The 19,924-nt window shown below is 38.7% G+C and overlaps 1 protein-coding gene across 1 annotated transcript in view; it reads right to left on the reverse strand.

Annotated features, from left to right (window-relative positions):
• Positions 1-629: 629 nt before the first annotated feature.
• Positions 630-19,924, reverse strand: part of LOC127409617 (GRB2-associated and regulator of MAPK protein 2-like) — a 28,991-nt gene continuing 9,696 nt past the window's right edge. Inside the window, exons 3-6 of the mRNA XM_051644300.1 lie at positions 14,737-14,867; positions 11,015-12,139; positions 4,076-4,233; positions 630-3,681 (exon numbers count right to left, since the gene is read on the reverse strand). Coding sequence (XP_051500260.1) covers positions 2,916-3,681; positions 4,076-4,233; positions 11,015-12,139; positions 14,737-14,867 — 2,180 coding nt within the window. The 3' untranslated portion in view covers positions 630-2,915. The remainder of the gene's footprint in view (positions 3,682-4,075; positions 4,234-11,014; positions 12,140-14,736; positions 14,868-19,924) is intronic.

Consider the following 19,924-nt stretch of genomic DNA (forward strand, 5'->3'; position numbering starts at 1 on the left):
TTTTCCCTGAGGGGCTGCTGTGCCTTGTTAAAATTGTGTATGTTTACTGTTTCAGTACTGTTATGAATGTTGCCTATATGCTTACATAACATACAGCCTATTGCAAAAGTACTTGCAAGGAGAGAAAATTTGATAGTAAGCAATTTCGGGTCGGGTTCAGGCTTAAAATCTGACAGTATCGTTCAGGCCGAGTGGGGTCGGGCCACACTGTCTCGGGTACGGGTCGGGTTTCATTTTAAGGCCAGTGCAGACCTCTAGTTAGAAACATATGACCAGCCGAATACTACTCGCTTAATCTCAGTAACCATCCTCTTATTGGACACTTTCATTCTTGGATTAAAGTGATCATAGCTGACTGTGTAAAGTGAATTTCTACAATTGCATCTGTAACTGAAAACTATTGATTTTAAATGATGCTGCATCCAAGCCACTAGGTGTCACTGTAGGTCCAAGATGACACAAAGACAAAAGTTACTGAGTGCACCTTTAATATTACTTAATATTTTCTAAAATAGAAGGCATTATGCAGTATATACTGTGAAGAATTCAGTTAGTAGGCTAGTAATTCAATCCGAACATAGCCAGATATTCTTTTAAGTGATTTAACTGACAATGACACTTAATTCTAGTGAGCACTATTGGTTTATTGTTTTCTGTAGCTTATCCATCATGATTAAATGGTACAAATAATGAAATTACTATACAAATGAAACACACACTATCGTTGTTAAATATTATTCAAGTACAAATGCGTCTATAGAGGGCAATCTGTTAAATAAACATTCCAGAAACATTCCTGAAATGTTGATAAAACGCTTTCTAAAACTGCGATATAAGGTTACTAAAACCTTCTCATTTCAGCAGCTCTGACTCACCTTACACACACACACACACACTCCATCAGCAGAGGCTGAGGTTAGTAAACTCTTAATTACTTTCAACTAATTACAGTGTGTTCTTGTTTAGAGCACTCTTATTAACATGTACATCACAAACTGAACTCTTTTACACATCTCTAAAACTCTTTAAAATCTCTCCCGCTTCTTGTGTGCGTGCATCTGTATATGAATATTGTGCTGTAAATTTCAAATTAAATGTTTAAAAGATTTAAATAATTATTATTAAGGCCTAAAATCACTCAACGCAAGCTTTTATACCTTCCGATATGTGTCTGAACGCAATGCAAGAGGTGCTTATTGCAAACTCTTTTGACATTTAATCATGTGCAGGATATGATTTATAGATATCTCAAATAGATTTTTCACTAGTTAAAATGCTAATTCTTGATATCAGGGATAGAATTACTACTAGTGAAAAAAAAAAAAACATTTTAGACCTGTATTTAGGGCTGACCACGTGATCGGATCACGCATCTTAATACCAGGAGGAAACGGGGTTATTGTGTATGTCCACAAGTGATAACATCATTTTTTATATCAAGAATGAACGATTTTACTAGTTCAAATTTAATTTCTGATATAAAAAATAAGCACTTTTACCAGTAGTATTTACAATCCTGATATCAAGAATTAACATTTGAACTAATAAAAAAGGAACTGTTGATTTCTACATATAATTCATACCCTCCACATAATTGAAAGTCAATTCGGCTTGCCATACATATACTGTTTGTTTGAAGGTAACTCTATCGCCCCCTAGAGTACTGAGGTTTGTTACCGCCACTGTAACAAGAATTCACGATAAGTATCCATGTCCGTGTCTGCATACTTGCGTGGAGTATGTTTCTGGCAGGACACCCATCTGATGTCCATTAAAGGCACGCGAAACCATTCCACCCCAAAATAAACAATCATTACATAACAAAAGCATAAACATCAAATGGTGCTCTATAATATATTGTATATATATATATATATATATATATATATATATATATATATATATATATATATATATATGTCACAATCTCTCAGTGCTTCTATTAGAGAGGTGTGAAATAATCAAGGGCCATTCCTGTCATGCAGTACTTTTTGAACTCTTTAAATTTTAAAAATGAATATGCTTTTGTTTTTATAAAAGGTTATACCAGACTTTCAGAAATATACTCTGCTCAAGCTCAGGCTCTTCAACTTTATCCATTATAACTTGCTTATTTACACAATGGCAGGAAAATTAACAAGAATCCTAATAGGATGGAAATAAAGAGCTAAAGTTAGAGTTAGCTTACAAGGGGGTTTGAAAAGCAACAATTGTGTGAGAAACAACAACTGTAATACCACAAAATATGACATAACTCATGTAATTCAGTCCTGCTACTTACTGATGTTTGGTCTCTTGTTTTCCCACCAAAAATGATGTCACTTCAAGTGATATTACAGACAGACCTATACTCAATTGTTTTTGTTTTTTTAAAGATTTACGCATTTTACTTTCATAACAAAATTCCATAAAATGTATTTGAGTAATCTTTAACAAAAGAAAAGAAAAAAATGTAAATTTTTATTTTTTAATTTAGTTAAAAAATACGCAATTCAATGTGATGGAATTTTGTTATGAAATTGAAATTTTTTAATTTTTAAAATATGCTAAAATATGTTTTGTGTATAAAAAAAACAACTATAAATTGATTACCAGTTTAAACAATATGTCCAAAAAACACATTTTGTTTGAAACATTTCTATTATAGAAAGGTAGAAAAATGAATATACAGTATTCAGGAATTATTTAAAATTCACCCCTAAGTTCACTTAATCGTAATATTGTGGGGAAAATTAAGTGTTTCATATTTTATAAAATAATTTAGACGTATGATTGAGGCATGAAAATGTACTGCATGATAGGAATGAACCCCAAGATAAAAATATCCAAAAATTCATCAGAATATGAGGACGCTGCCCTTTCATTCCCTTTGCCTACAATACAAACACACACACACACACACATTCCCACGCTCTTCATATTTTGGGTCTCCATCCCTTGATGAACTGCATGATTTTTTTGACCTGTAACTTTGTGAGGTTAAAGTCCTCAGACAGAATTTCCTCCGTCAGCTGGGTGAAAATAGAGCCATCAATCCTCTCTCGGCTGAACAGACCAACCACGTCATCTGAAAGGCCAATGAACCGCAGACTGGACGAAACTTCCTCCACAGAAAGCCAGCACAGCTCCGCTGGGGGTCGCCATGATGACCCGGCCCCGCCTTCGGCCCCTCTCACCATGGTAACTGATACAGAGGCGGGGTTTACTGTGACCATGTCCTCTTCTGAACTCTTGAATGGTCTGGGCGGAGGCTCGGGAACCACCTTTGAACCTCCCTGATTGGCTTGAGGCTCCTGGGGGGTGGAGCTAATGAGGTCAGGTATCAGAGTGGGGGAGTTCCTACCAGTAGTGAGCCAATCAGAGGAGCTGTGGGCATGTCCTGGATTGGCAAAAGGGTTTAGAGCACCAAATGGTGCAAAGCGGTTCTGCACCACCGGGCATGGCCTGGGACAGGTGGAGTAGTTTTTTTGGGTGGAGTCAGTGCTCAGAAGAGGTGTATTTAGGATGTTGGAGGTGTAGGCCCCACCTCCTCTGGGGTTGGACCAACAGGCCTGTGCAGGCTGGGCGGGATCAGGGCTTACACAGGGGTCAGAGGTCACACAGTCAGCCCAGGTGCACGGGTAACAGTAGAGAGAATAAGAGTCTGGTGACGGAGAGCTACTGCCACTACGAGGAGCAGAACTGATAAAAAGAGAGACAGAAGATGCTTGTTTAAAGGAGTCATATCATGAGGAATCAAATTTTCCGCCAAATGTGCATTATAAAATAGTCTAACTCTCTGAATTTTTCTTTGAATTTGAGCATGGTTGAGCCAAACTCATCTGTCACAGGACAGATCATTGTCTAAAAATGTATGAAATTACTTTAAAGTGCAGGAAAAAAAAAATCTTCCCAACGTTTTTTCTAACCAATAAGGACCAATAATAAAGTCTAAACCCCCTCCCGGTGTAAACCAAACCACAAGACAATAATTTGCAATGGTTTCATTTCTCTGTTTCCGTGTGTGTGTGTGTGTGTGTGTGTGTGTGTGTGTGTGTGTGTGTGTGTGTGTGTGTGTGTGTGTGTGTAATTTTACCTCTCTTGCAGTCCAGATGAATAAAAGAGGTTTGGGCTAAGTGTCTGTGTGGGTGGAGTTTTAGGGAAACAGGGCAGGACTGGAGGGCTGGAGGCAGGGCCTTTAGCACAGCGGGGAGGAACAGGAGGAGCGTTTAAGAAACGACACTCCTCTTTCACCTAGAGAGAGAAGCAATCCAAAAGTACAAACAAAACTAGGTGACTATGTTAGAGTAAAGATATTGTCCATTGTCCTCCTCATGATTCGAGACTCAGTAAATGTCACTTTCTGTCTGGGAGAGAATGAAACCAGATGGTACACATTTTCAAACACCACTAAAGTTGCTCTAAGCGAGTTTTGACATGCATAAAATGTCCCCATTACCTGTTAGATATCACGGAAATAGGTGCCATTCTGATTCAACCAGGCACGGACTGGTCATTGGGAGAACCGGGACTTTTCCCGGTGGGCCGGCCGTGAAATGGGGCCGTATGGGCCGCCGCATTATGCAGAACGCACCACAAAACATCGCTGCGATATGCGGAAGGGGGAACTAAACACTGAATACTGATAACTAAACAATGAAAACTGAATACTGAACAATTAATACCAAACAAAGAATGCTTAATACTAAACAAAGGATAATGAAAGCTGAATACTCAAAATTGAAAACTGAATACTGAACAGGTCCGTGTACTTTTGCGTCCATTTCTTTTTACTTTTTAAACCCAAGAATGAAAAATGACATTACAGGTACTACAAAATCATACAATGTTATTAAAAATAAAAATAATACCAGTATATAATAGACCAACTCCCAGTCAGCATGTGGCCAAGTGATGTGACTTGCGATCGTCCATTAGAGGCACCACGCAACAACACCATGATGTGCCAGCAGCAAGATTCTAATACATATGGCATGCATAGTTTACAGTTAGAGGTGGTTCAGGACAATATTTAATGAAAATTGAGACAAATTTGCAGAGCGATCCCAACTCTAATTCTGGCTGATCGGACAAGTTGACCAATCAGATGAAAGGGGCGTTTCAGTGCCGCCCACATTTGTGTATCAAATTTTCAAGCCGTAAAATATTTTTTAAACAATGAAGGAAAGTGAAATTGAGCCATTTCCCCCAAACCTCTTTATTCCTTTTTAAATAGAAAATGAAATGGTCAACAGGAAATGAGTTTGTATCTGCTTATTCTATTCATCATTGTTAAACCCAATAAAGGAGAAACCGCATTTTCCATTTTTGGGTTAAAAAAAGAAAAGGGAATGGACACAAAAGTACATGGACCAGTGGTTATTATTCTACTGTTGTTTTGATGTATTTCTTATTTAAACACAATCTGAAACTCTCTTAATGAAACGTTATAAAAACAAATTGAAGACATTTTCATCAGAAAAACGGTTTAAAAGTGTTTATTTCTTAATTACAGCTAATCTTAATAGTCATCATGGTGATAACTTCTGTTAATATTCTCTGTCTAAATTTCCTCCACTGGGAGGAACAGTTCAGGGTTTCTGGGATAAAGTTTACTTCCCTAAAAATACACCAGGGACTGTGTGTGTGTGTGTGTAAGGGAGCTAAATTACAGGCCAGGCCTGCAGTCTTTGTGTGTGGGAGAGAGGAAAAGAGAAAGGCTATAATTCCAGTCAGCAGAGTAAAATTTACTTTAATTCTCTCAGAAAGACTCTAGAATAATTTCCCTTGGCGCAAGCCCCATCCCACGGTTCAGCGCTCAGATTTATCACTCGAACCGTCAGACCCTGCCGGAAAGCGATGACGGCAGGGGAAAGGAGCTTACCCCCTGGCAGGACGGGACCCAAACTGGTGGTGATGGGGTGGAGGGGGATGAAAACAAACAGCGACATAACGAGAGTTGAACAACAGCTGGAGCTTATGAAGCAGAGGCTGGATTATGATTGGATGAGATGCCTGAATTGATTGAAAGGCATGGAGCTACTAGGAGTCTCCCTGCGAGAACTACTGCTTACACTTCCATTTCCAGTTCTGCAGCTAAAGAGATGAGCTGTTTGAATCTCTGAATTGACGAGGGTTTTTTTTTTTTATATCACACTGGAAATAAATATGTTCCTAATCAGTATTTTTCTCTTGTTTTCCAGTAAAAGTATGTAAACATTCTGAAAACATTCTTAATGTGCAGAGAAGGGGTGTGCATCGAAGTCATTATCTGTATCTGTCTCTGTATTCGGATAGAACCGGATGTGGCCGTGGCTTAAATCGGAAGTGTCTCAAAACTAAAAACGAACTTTTAAATATACAGTTGAGCTCAAAAGTTTGCATACCCTGGTAGAAATTGTGAAATTTTGGCATTGATTTTGAAAATATGACTGATCATGCAAAAAAACTGTCTTTTATTTAAGGATAGTGATCATATGAAGCCATTTATTATCACATAGTTGTTTGGCTCCTTTTTAAATCATAATGATAACAGAAATCACCCAAATGGCCCTAATCAAAAGTTTACATACCCTTGAATGTTTGGCCTTGTTACAGACACACAAGGTGACACACATAGGTTTAAATGGCAATTAAAGGTTAATTTCCCACACCTGTGGCTTTTTAAATTGCAATTAGTGTCTGTGTATAAATAGTCAATGAGTTTGTTAGCTTTCACGTGGATACACTGAGCAGGCTAGATACTGAGCCATGGGGAGCAGAAAAGAACTAACAAAAGACCTGCGTAACAAGGTAATGGAACTTTATAAAGATGGAAAAGGATATAAAAAGATATCCAAAGCCTTGAAAATGCCAGTCAGTACTGTTCAATCACTTATTAAGATGTGGAAAATTCGGGGATCTCTTGATACCAAGCCAAGGTCAGGTAGACCAAGAAAGATTTCAACCACAACTGCCAGAATAATTGTTCGGGATACAAAGAAAAACCCACAGGTAACCTCAGGAGAAATACAGGCTGCTCTGGAAAAAGACGGTGTGGTTGTTTCAAGGAGCACAATATGACGATACTTGAACAAAAATGTGCTGCATGGTCGAGTTGCCAGAAAGAAGCCCTTACTGCACCAATGCCACAAAAAAGCCCGGTTACAATATGCCCGACAACACCTTGACACGCCTCACAGCTTCTGGCACACTGTAATTTAGAGTGATGAGACCAAAATAGAGCTTTATGGTCACAACCATAAGCGCTATGTTTGGAGAGGGGTCAACAAGGCCTATAGTGAAAAGAATGCCATCCCCACTGTGAAGCATGGTGGTGGCTCACTGATATTTTGGGGGGGTGTGAGCTCTAAAGGCACGGGGAATCTTGTGAAAATTAATGGCAAGATGAATGCAGCATGTTATCAGAAAATACTGGCAGACAATTTGCATTCTTCTGCACGAAAGCTGTGCCTGGGACGCTCTTGCACTTTCCAGTACAACAATGACCCTAAGCACAAGACCAAGTTGACCCTCCAGTGGTTACAGCAGAAAAAGGTGAAGGTTCTGGAGTGGCCATCACAGTCTCCTGACCTTAATATCATCGAGCCACTCTGGGGAGATCTCAAACGTGCGGTTCATGCAAGACGACCAAAGACTTTGCATGACCTGGAGGCATTTTGCCAAGACGAATGGGCAGCTATACCACCTGCAAGAATTTGGGGCCTCATAGACAACTATTACAAAAGACTGCATGCTGTCATTGATGCTAAAGGGTGCAATACACAGTATTAAGAACTAAGGGTATGCAGACTTTTGAACAGGGGTCATTTCATTTTTTTCTTTGTTGCCATGTTTTGTTTTATGATTGTGCCATTCTGTTATAACCTACAGTTGAATATGAATCCCATAAGAAATAAAAGAAACGTGTTTTGTCTGCTCACTCATGTTTTTAAAAAAAATGGTACATACGTATATTACCAATTCTCCAAGGGTATGCAAACTTTTGAGCACAACTGTAACTCTCTAACATTATAGTTTCTGCATATAAAATATGCCTCGGATAGGCCTATTTAATTATTATTATTTAATTATATTATTGATATATTCTTTATTTTTTCTCACCAGATGAAGCTGGATATGTAGGCTACATTAACTGTGGAATGTGTTTTTAACTTTGGTTTCTTCTGGTATTTTTGACATTAATATCTGCTGAAAAATAATTTTGGTTGATGTCTGTAATGTGCAAGTATATGTTTAAGTTTACAGTATGTGCAGTGTGCAAGTATAACAATGTTATTCTGGAGGAAACACATTTGCAGTTAATATTAGCAAATACAAATATTAAAATTTTACACTTGAGGCTTATTTTGTGTGCACATATTTTAACATAATGTGAAGGACATAATTATTTAGTAAAATTACATGTGCAGAATTAGCTAAATGCAGTGGAATAAATAGCAAGAGTGAGCCTCCACAAATTTCTAGAAGAGAAAAGCAGGAAAAATTAGCATGTTCTGTTTTCTCTGCAATCCTCCATGCATGTGCAAATGTGTAAATCTGAATAGATTTACAAGTATTTAAACTTCTATGGAGCATTTTAACTCTTCGGGAATAAAGGCTAAACCATCCAATTACCTTAATTGGTAATGTGGATATAAATGTGGTCAGCTTTAAGAGACGCACAGAGGAGCTCGGCTATAAAATCATCACTTCTCTGGTCAGGAATTCAACCTGAGCACGATGTTGGTTTATGAATACTTACGTGTGAATTATGTGCAACAGTTGGTGTTAATGTGTTAACAGACATTAGTTAATGTTACTCTTGTCAAGATAAAGATTTCTGAGACGCGCACAATTAACGGAAACTGAAACGGAGTCAGACCGCGGCCATCCGATGAACTTGAAATCACACTCTGCGCATTTTCTTCGTAAGGTTTACACTGTAGTAATATTGGCTTCACAGACTCATCATTGCTTTGTAATTTTGGGTGTTTATTTAAAATATCGCTTAATACCTGTGTTCGTTGGATGATCAGTCTTCTGAATATTTATTTGTATTATTCGGATGAATTCGTTATTTGTTTTGAAGTCATTATTCGTGCCTTTCCGAATAAGGTATTCGGCTTCGGGCACATCCCTAAAGCAGAGACTACTACAGTATAAGTAACCCCTTTGGTTCTGTGGCACTATCAGAACATTACTCTGTTTATTTAAGCATTCTGACATAGAAACACTGGTTCGACCAATTGTCTCATTTGGGGTGGGATAATCTGTTTGTACAACCAATGGAAGACGGGGAGAGTTTACTGGATCTGTTTGAAAACAGTGATTATTTTTGCAATTCCATTTATTGATGCTAGTGGCAGTGAAATTACACACTTCAGCTTAAGGGGATGTTTTGATATTTTTAATGGAAAACAAGAGAAGAAGATTTTTTGCAGTGTAACATGTCAAATCATAATGAAAATGATATTGTCTGGGATTATGTGTGATTATGTTTCTGTGCGAGTGTGTGTGTGTTCTGTTCCGGTAAGCGTACAATCATTATTCAGCCTTTAAAAGCAACAGTATCAATAATTTAGTCTGTAGTGTGGGGCATCAGCGTTTTTTGATGCTGTATAGACCTTAATGCACATATGATTTTCTCTATGTTCTTGCATGTTTGTTGTGGGACCTTAGGAAAAGAACTGAGAAATAAAATGAAACTCGTTAGAATAGAGTTATTAAGCTACAATACAACAAAACTCAGGGTCAGACACCTAATAATTCTTGCAGTGTTTTATCATGAAACCTGTCAAGGTCATATTTCACCCCAAAATAAAAAGAAAGAAATAAGAAATTCTATTTTGCTTAAAGAAAATGAAGCTTATTTTAGGACCATTAAGATTTTTTGCATTGTGATACTATTTTCATGACATTTTGTCTGAAAGTCATGAAAGGTCACACTACAGTGTCATTTCTAGCACATCACAGATTCTGTTTTGTGTTTAATAGAATTCTGGATACATTGCGGTTATAAGAATTTTGGGGGCAAATTCGCTCAATTTTCAGGAAAATAGTGTCACAATGCAAAAAATCTTAATGTCATAAAAATAAGCTTCATTTCCAGTATTTATATGATATATACTGTATATATTTGTGCTGTCAGTCAATAAAAATGTGTAATCGCGATTAACTACGAAAAATTATGCGATTAATCGCGATTAATCGCATATTTGAAATGCTGAAATTTGACTCTAAATATACTTCTTTTCCTGTCAAAATGCATTTATTTCCTTCTTAGGAAAAAAGCAAAACAATATGTAACAATATAATGCTTTATTAATATTTTACAAACAAAGGCTTCCACCGTATGAAGATAGAGATGCACTAAAATAGCACCAATTCAAGTAACATTAAACGTTTCCCAAAATGTAAGTGGGAGTTAATTGAAGTTGACTAATTGAAAGAACTAGTTTCCACATAGGTTGCATATTTATTGCAATGGGCATTAAATCTCTTAAACTCTCATCCTCCACAATATTAATTAGCTGGCAGACTGTGGCTATCCGCTTTGTTACAGCAGTCGTGAAGCCATATTCAGGGCTAGCGTCAAGCGCCGCTTTGAACTCCACATGAAAAGCGCTTGTAGACAAAAACATCTCATTCTGCGTTTTTGTAAGAGTAAAAATTTGACACGCTTCTGTGGTAATTAAAATGCGCCTTACATAAGCTGAAAAATACTTGTTTTCTATCACAAGTCCCATCTGGGCTTGTTTTGTTCAACTAATAGCATTAAGAGCTCCTTTCTCCATCACTTTATCACTGAAAACTAAATCACCTAATTGTGATTAAGAAAAATGAATGTGTTAAACCTTTAATTAATCGCATGCATTAACACATTAATTTTGACAGCTCTAATATATATATATATATATATATATATATATCTTGGGGTGAAATGGACATGTAAAACCTGGACATGTTTTTATGATATTTACCCAAAAAAGCAATATGAGGGAAAAACTTGTAAAATGTATTGAAAATCGGTGAATGACAGGAGAGGATTGCTTACAGCTTCTGATTTGGGTGGGACGGGAGGTGGAGTCGATACTCTCGACACTCTTCCTGCTTCCATCTGCACCATGGCAACGTGGGTGGATCCTATCATTCCATCCAATGACGTGGTAGTGGAGTGAAAGGATATGAGGTTATGCTCTGCCTTCACACCGCTCTCAGAAGTCACACCAAAGCTTCCCGAAGTCTGATCGGTCCAGAGCTCCTCGTACGGAATCTCCTGCGTCTCTGTCGACCAATCAGGCATGACGTATTCTTGTTCCTCTCCGTCACCGTCATTAGAGGGCAGTGTTTGTGCATCGAGCAGCGAGTCTCTGCAGCCATGCGAGATCGTGTGAGTGTGTGTGACCGCTCCGCCTCCGTACACGCACAAAGACAGTCCCTGTAAGGACGTCCCGAGCTCGTCACGGCCGTAGCCCTGAACACAAACTCGAATCCGTCGCGGGCTTAGACACTCCTCCGAGAAATCCATCTTCACTTCGCGCACGGCACGTGAATAATCATCCGGGTTGAAGCTCTCCTGGCACCGCAACGCACACTGTAGCACCACCTGCTGGTAGGAAGCATCCACGCACAAAAGACCATCCGGCAGAGCAAAGCGGGGCATGTCCGTTAATAACAGGAAGTGAGATGGACTAACTTCCTCTTTGCGAAGTATGCAGCAGAGAACGACAGTTTTGCTGATGATGCTGAGAAGTTTATAACGATGGCCCTCGCGGATCGCGTGCAGGTCGTATGGGTTTCGAGGAGGTCGTGATGGCACAGATACGTTCACAGGTAGTCGTACACGCTCGATTATGCTACGTACGGTATATTCGCCGCCCTGCATTTGCAACTCCTGCAGCGAACGTGTGCAGAAGCGCCCACGGCAATGGAACGGCAAACTGACGCTCTCATTTGTTCGATGATTCATGCATATCAAACAAGGCATCTTTGTGCGTGCGGGACGTCCCAAAGCTCCACTCGCCTTACCCAGTCGGCGTAGCAGCGTGGTTAGGCGGGATTTCTCACGAGTTGATTGAACGCAGAGTAATTCTGCCTGGCCCATCAGAGTTAATTCATCTCCCGTCTGCAGAGAGAAATTATACAACTCACTGTCCTCCGTGAACTCTCCAGAAACTACCTACAGAAAACGAAAGACAGACAGATCTATTAGCACTTGAACAACACTACACAGAGGTGGGTAGTAACGCACTACTTTTACTCCGTTACATTTACTTGAGAAACATTTTGGAAACTTGTTACTTTTGAGTATATTTAAAGGTGAGTACTTTCCACTCTTACTCAAGTAAATTTCTAATGAAAAAAAATTTACTTTTACTTTGTTACAATGGATGACGTTCCTGTTGTTACATTACTGGTTTTAATTTAATACGTGTAAATAAATGCTTAATTTATTGAGAGATTTTTGAAAGGGACTTTTACAACAGCGGAACGTGACAGCTGCGCTCTGTCACTGGAGTCGAGTCCACCACTGCAGCAGCAGCAAGCGCACCAAATAGACACTTTCTTTGCTCCACACCATGAAAAAGAGTAATTTTGTCATGCAATGCCTTCATTTTACACCAAGACAAGCGGATATTTCAAGATTAAAATTGCAGCGTGGTAAGTTTTGCCGATTATGATAACGTTGGTTTTGTCTGTGTCATTGTCATTTACAGGGTGATTCTGCAACTATGGGCTCTTCTGACCTCAGTTTATAAGTATACCTTTTTATATCAGTGTTGCAATATATCAGTTCCTAAATCCATGTAAACATCTGTGTTAAGTGTAAATGTGTTATGCTTTGCGGATTGCGTGCTTGACTTCTGGAGCGCGAGCGCCTCTACAGCATTTCTGCGTTTGACAGATGCGGCGCGTTTTTCTCATGAGTTCTGAACTTAAATAAGCCCAACACGCTTCCAAATACAGCAATAAGTTGCAGTTTACGCTTAGTGTTCAGAACTAATAATCTAAAATCTGGGGCCTGGGTAGCTCAGTGGTAAAATACGCTGGCTATCACCCCTAGAGTTCGCTAGTTCGATTCCCAGGGTGTGCTGAGTGACTCCAGCCAGGTCTCCTAAGCAACCAAATTGGCCCGGTTGCTAGGGAGGGTAGAGTCACATGGGGTAACCTCCTCGTGGTCACTATAATGTGGTTCGTTCTCGGTGGGGCGCGCGGTGAGTTGAGCGTGGTTGCCGCGGTGGATGGCGTGAAGCCTCCACACGTGCTATGTCTTCGTGGCAACGCGCTCAACAAGCCACGTGATAAGATGCGCGGGTTGATGATCTCAGACGCAGAGGTAACTGGGATTCGTCCTCCAACACCCAGACTGAGGCGAATCACTACGTGACCACGAGGACTTAAAAAAAGCACATTGGGAATTGGGCATTCCAAATTGGGAGAAAAAGGGGAAAAATCCAAAACAATATACAAAATAATCTAAAATCATTTGACACTGAAAATACTGTAACTACACTGATCTAAGAATCCATACAGGACTTTAAAATAGTGACAGTGAGCATTAATAAAGCATGATCTTGTTTCATTTTATTCAGCATTACATATAATCTGGCCTGTGGGACATTGTTCATGTTTTTCACAATAATAATTACTAGAAACTGGTTTCCAAACTTCCTCTTCTAATTGACAGATTCATCCAAATCTGACAAGCATCCTTACAGTGATCGTTCAACCATAAATTAATGTTCTGTCATAATTTCCCACCCTCATGTAGTTCCAAACCCGTGCGACTTTCTGTAAATGTGGAACCCAAAAAGGATATTAGACATAATATTAGAGACCGACAGTCTCAGTCACCATTCCCTTTAAAATATGGTGGAAAAAAACATGCAGTGACAGTAAATGCTGACTATAAGGCTAACATTCTGTCTGACATCTCTTTAATTGTGTTGCATTGAAGAAAGTCATATGGTTTGAAACAACATGACGGTGCATGATGACAATTTCCATTAATAATAATAATAAAAATTATTACTATTACTATTCTGTAATACATGTTAAATATGTATTATGTAATGGAATATTGGGGCGTAATCGTCCATTATGTTTTATGTGGAAGTAACTAGTTACTCGCTACTTGAGTATTCTTTTAATTGGATACTTTCTTATTAGAGTAGATTTTACATTACTACTTTTACTTGAGTAATAATTTTTTTTAAGTAATTGTAGTTTTACTCGAGTAAAGATGTTGGGTACTCTACCCACCTCTGCACAGAATGACTGATATTGTGAGTGTACAACTGAATGCACATAATCAAGTCAACTCACACCATCTTATCTTGTTATTTTAGCCTTTTATTAGTGTTAAGAAGATATCTTTTATTCATTAAATGGTTAGTTCACCAAAAAACAAACATTCTGTCATCATTTAGTCACCCTGATGAAAACTGTATGACTTTCTTTCTTCTGTGGAACACAAAAAGAGATGTTTTACAGAGTGTTCACACTGCTTTTTTTCCACACAATGAAAGTGAATGGGAACGGACATAACACCATAAAAAAACACCATAAGAGCGGCATGAACATTCTGCCTGACATCTCCTTTTGTGTTCCATTTAAGAAAGAAAGTCAGACAGGTATGAAAAAGCATAAGGGTAAGTAAATGATGGCAACATTTTCATTTTTGGGGGGGTGAACTATCCCTTTAAGGTTCTGTGAAGGGTTTTAAGGACTGATAGATTCATGTTAGTTAGAGAGGTGTTCTGATGTTGTCGTTACCTTAACGCTGAACGTAATGGGCTCCAAGACGAACACACGGTCAGGAAAGATTTCTGCAATTTCTTCCACACTTCCAAAATACTGAACTGGCTCACGTACATCCCGATCCTGATCCAGTAACTTAAATTTCCCTGAGGAGAAAGACAAAAATCGAGTAAAAGTAAGAAAGAAAGAAAGAAAGAACAAGAAAAAAGCTACTATATATGTAAAAAAAAAAAAAAAAAAAAACTTCAGAAGTATCTGACAAAATCTTTAGGGACATCATCAAAGACAAAAAAGGATTAATGAATTAAGTAAGTTTAGGGGTATTTTTTTAATTATAAGGAGTAGAAAAATATTTTAGGGTTTGTGTTAGTATGTTGCCATTATATTTAGCTGTGAATAAAAACAATAGAAGTACTCATTTAGATCAAATGTGTGTGATTTTTTTCTAGCTCATTTTCACACACAGATAAAGTGTCTTTTAGTCTCCCAGCAACAGCTTTTGTTTCTTCAGCATGTTCACACTCGCGCCTGAAGAGGCTTCTTTCACACTATTCAGGTTTCACTGTTCTGTTTTTCCTATATATACAGTACATCTATAAATATATATAATAAAAAAGAGAATATATATATATATATATATATATATATATATATATATATATATATATACCCTCCTGAGGCCCGAGGGTGACTACTGTGTGCATTTTCCATCTCCCTTTTTGATTTATAACTAGCACCTAATAAACAAGCAAAAAAAGCAAATAGTTTTCCTAAAAATTGATGTCCACATATGTGGACAGCGGGACTAAGTTGTGAAATTTTTAATAATACCAAGCTATAAAAAGTCAGATTTTTTTTCACCCAATTTGGAATGCCCAATTCCCAGTGCGCTTTTAAGTCCTCGTGGTCGCGTAGTGATTCGCCTCAATCCGGGTGGTGGAGGACGAATCCCAGTTGCCTCCGCGTCTGAGACCGTCAACCGCGCATCTTATCACGTGGCTTGTTGAGCGTGTTGCCACGGAGACATAGCGCGTGTGGAGGCTTCACGCAATCCACCGCGGCAACCACGCTCAACTCACCACGTGCCCCACCGAGAACGAACCACATTATAGTGACCACGAGGAGGTTACCCCATGTGACTCTACCCTCCCTAGCAACCGGGCCAGTTTGGTTGCTTAGGAGACCTGGCTGGAGTCACTCAGCACGCCCTGGGAAAAAGTCCGATTTTTTAAATCAAACTGTTTATGTTTCCAGGAGTGTTGGTTTTTCATGTTTTTGAGACGTTACAGCTTTTTTTTTTTCTGTAAAGCTGCTTTAGAACAGTGTGTATAATAAAAAATAAAAAACTATACAATTAAAAATTATTTGACTTGATTTGACTTTTATGATACAATGTTTGTTTTTTTTCTACATTGGCAACAAAATCTCAATGTTCTCTCTTTGCACTGTCAAACAAACAAGTGATAGCCAGTGCTGAAGCATTTTACCAATCAGAAATTAGCATAAATAATTCAGATACAAAGTAATGACCAGCATCGTCCAATCACTGCCAACCATGTTAAAATAAAATGATACATTATAAATTCTGAATCTATGTACTGATTATCATTGTCCCATGTCTGTCAAACATGTTGAGTGATCCAAACATCATCTGCAGCCTGAAACTGAACTTTTGGTCGGATTTTAGGATTGAATGCACTTAGCTGCAAAGAAAGCTCTACGATGCTCCCTTGCTCCCTATTTAGTGAATGACTTAACCTCCAGTGTGCGGTCTGTCTGCACTGATCTCAGAACAGTTTGAAATGCACCTTATTTTCATCCTAACTCCATATAAATCCTATGAAAGCAAAAACATTTTCTCAATGTGAAAATGCACAGTAGATATAGGATTTCTACTGAAAACCTTGTGCTATGGTACACATTAGTGTATATTGTGTTTAGCATAGTGCCGTCTTGTGAAAAATCGCTAAAATGTTTAAAATGGCATATCGGATGAAACTAGAGACTGTAATCTTTGGACTCAAACAGGTTTCAATGTAAAAACGTAATGTTTCTTACCAGATGTAGTTTTGTTGGCGTTTCTCCCAAAGACAAACTCCACTGTGATCGGTGCAATTTTGTTTTGTCACATGACTCCATACGTCGTTAGTTTAACACTTCACTGACAGTACAGAATCTTCTGAACTGAGATCAGTCAGTTTAAATTAAATTACATTTTGCGTTGCGTATAGTGAAGCCAAAATACAACATCCACATGTGTGCGTGAGGTCGCACGAGGATATATATATATATATATATATATATATAAATTCTAGAGACTGTTGTGTGTGTGAAAATCCCAGGAGATCAGCAGTTACAGAAATACTCAAACCAGCCCGTCCGGCACTAACTATCATGCCACACTCAGAATCACTGAGATCACATTTTTCCCCATTCTGATGTTTTTTTCTGACCCATATCTGCATGATTTTATGCACTGCACTGCTTCCACATGATTGGCTGATTAGATAATCGCATGGATGATTGTTGGTGTCAGATGGGCTGGTTTGAGTATTTCTGTAACTGCTGATCTCCTGGGATTTTCACACACAACTGTCTCTAGAATTTACTCAGAATGGTGCCAAAAACAAAAAACATCCAGTGAGCGGCAGTTCTGTGGACGGAAACACCTTGTTGATGAGAGAGGTCAATGGAGAATGGCCAGACTGGTTCAAACTGACAAAGTCTACGGTAACTCAGATAATGCTATTCTAAGATGCGGGTTGGTGCTGTATTGGCGGCACGAGGGGGACCTACACAATATTAGGCAGGTGGTTTTAATGTTGTGGCTGATTGGTGTATATAGTACACCCTAATATTGTGAAGATCCCCCTCGTGCCGCCAATTATGTTACCATAATTTTATATATATATATATATATATATATATATATATATATATATATATATAAAATAGGAACATCATAAAGTATTGATACATCGATTATTGATCAGCACATTGTTTTCTCGATACGATTGAGGCGTCGCTATATTTACATTAGCCTACATTTAAATTAGAAGCCTCATTTTTGTGCTTTCTCACACATAGTCAGTTGGCCTTCCGTTTAATGTAGTCTGGCGTAACAGCTTTGGGAGACCACAAGGGGGTGATATAACATTTCCTACTGGTTTACTGACTGAATTAATTGACTTGATTGAATTAATTGACTCACTTGAAATAAACCAAGAACTGTTACTGTTATATGTTCTTTAAGCTGAAGTATGTAATTGCTGCGCCACTAGCACCACAGAATTGCAAAAATGAAAAAAAAAATAATAATCATAACAGCTTTCTGAAATCGCCCTTCATCTGCTGCTGTTCAAACAGTCAGATATAGAGATCTGCAACCCAACCTGGGCCCGATGGGACCTGAGAAACCGACGGGTTTCGTTTTTCAAGTAGGACTTCGGGTTCGGGTCGGGTTTGGGTTTGTATGAATGAAAAAATAAACAGGCTTACTAAATTTGTTTCGCGCACGCGCTCTCACTCACAGACATGCGCAAACAGACGAGTTAGGGGCCATTCACACCAAACATGTTTTTGCGTGCATCTGTTCTGTTTTCCCATTGTTTTCCTATGTAAACACATGCTGGACGAATGTCTTTGACATTTACACCACGTCTCGCTTTTTCTTCAGCGTCTCGCGCAGGACCGGCACATTTTAAACACCATGTCAAGTTAAAAAGAACTTCAAATTGTCAAAAACGCATGTTGAGACACCTGCACTCTGTTTCATCCCGCTGCGTCTAGATAGCGCAGTTGTCACAAAGATTCAACATTCTAAACAAGTTCAGGCTGCATAGAGGGGACTGTTGCAGTGTTTCATATTATTCCAGATTGTTCTGCACCAAGTGAAGTTTCAGCACATAAACGGTAAGCCATTGATTTTTTTTCTCTTCTGCTCTAGTGTACTGAGGGGCTGCTGTGCCTTGTTAAAACTGTGTATGTTTACTGTTTCAGTACTGTTATGAATGTTGCCTATATGCTTACATAATATACAGCCTATTGCAAAAGTACTTGCTAAGAGAAGAAATTAGATATTAAGCAATTTTGGGTTCGGGCTTAAAATCAGGCTCAGGTTTTATTTTAAGGCTCGGGCAGACCTCTAGTGAGATAGTCCCACCCCCAACTCACGCCATTGGTTGAGTAATGTTGTTAGAAAATTGTATAGGGCCATAGAGACACAGTGTTTACAGTTTTCCAGAAAATGAACATATGAATGGCTTACTTATAGTTGTCTCTGCATATTAAGCTGGGATAATATAAAGTAAAAAGTATTTTAACACGGTAAAATTTACATACTTAAGCTTGAAGGCTCATGAGTTATTGACTGGTTGGTCATATGAAAACATGTAGTTTACAACAGAGGCCTGTGCTCCCGCGGGACCCGACACAACAACAAATAATAATTTATTTAGATAAATATCTAAACATAAAATAAAAACGACTCAAATTTATTGCAGGTTTTTAAGGTACAGAATATTATTTGTGTTATTCTTCTATTGCACAAGAGCAACAAAAATAAATGATTTACAGGCGCAGGGTTGGTGGCTCATTCATACAAATTCCTCCTCGTGCTCCAAGCGGCAGATAGTAGGCTACCACTCTGACGCAAAATGTCTGAGAAGGATATTGCTGCAGGCATTGCTCCAAAAGGGGTTGGCCGCCATTAAAGATATAGGGAGCCCCTTATCAACCCTTTCCCTAACCTTAACCGTGAGTGGAAGTGACGCCCCCTTTTGGTTCGCGCAACCCCCTTTTGGAGTAACCACACCCCTTCTGGAGTAACCCTGCCCTCTTTTGTAGATTCCACCCACATTTGGAGGTCTCCAGTCTGCAGCTATACCTACTTGAAATGTCTGAGCATGAAGGCGGATCCCTTAGTGCTATAGATGTTAATGCATTATTAAAAAAAAGGTACAAACAAAACTTTGAAACCAACCACAGGTAAATCAGATGTTTGGCAATGTGTTAACGAAATGTGTTTTTCTCTCTCTCTCTCTCTCTCTCTCTCTCTCTCTATATATATATATATCTCTGTTTTTTTTATGGGTGGGAATTGGAAAAAAATAGCCTATGACACCGGAGCAGGAAGGAGCGGGACAGACATTTTACAGGAGCGGGACTGAAAAATTTGCGTAGACCTCTACCTGCTGGCGGGAGC

Source organism: Myxocyprinus asiaticus, chromosome 19 (assembly GCF_019703515.2).
Source record: "Myxocyprinus asiaticus isolate MX2 ecotype Aquarium Trade chromosome 19, UBuf_Myxa_2, whole genome shotgun sequence".
NCBI classification, from domain to species: Eukaryota; Metazoa; Chordata; class Actinopteri; order Cypriniformes; family Catostomidae; genus Myxocyprinus; species Myxocyprinus asiaticus.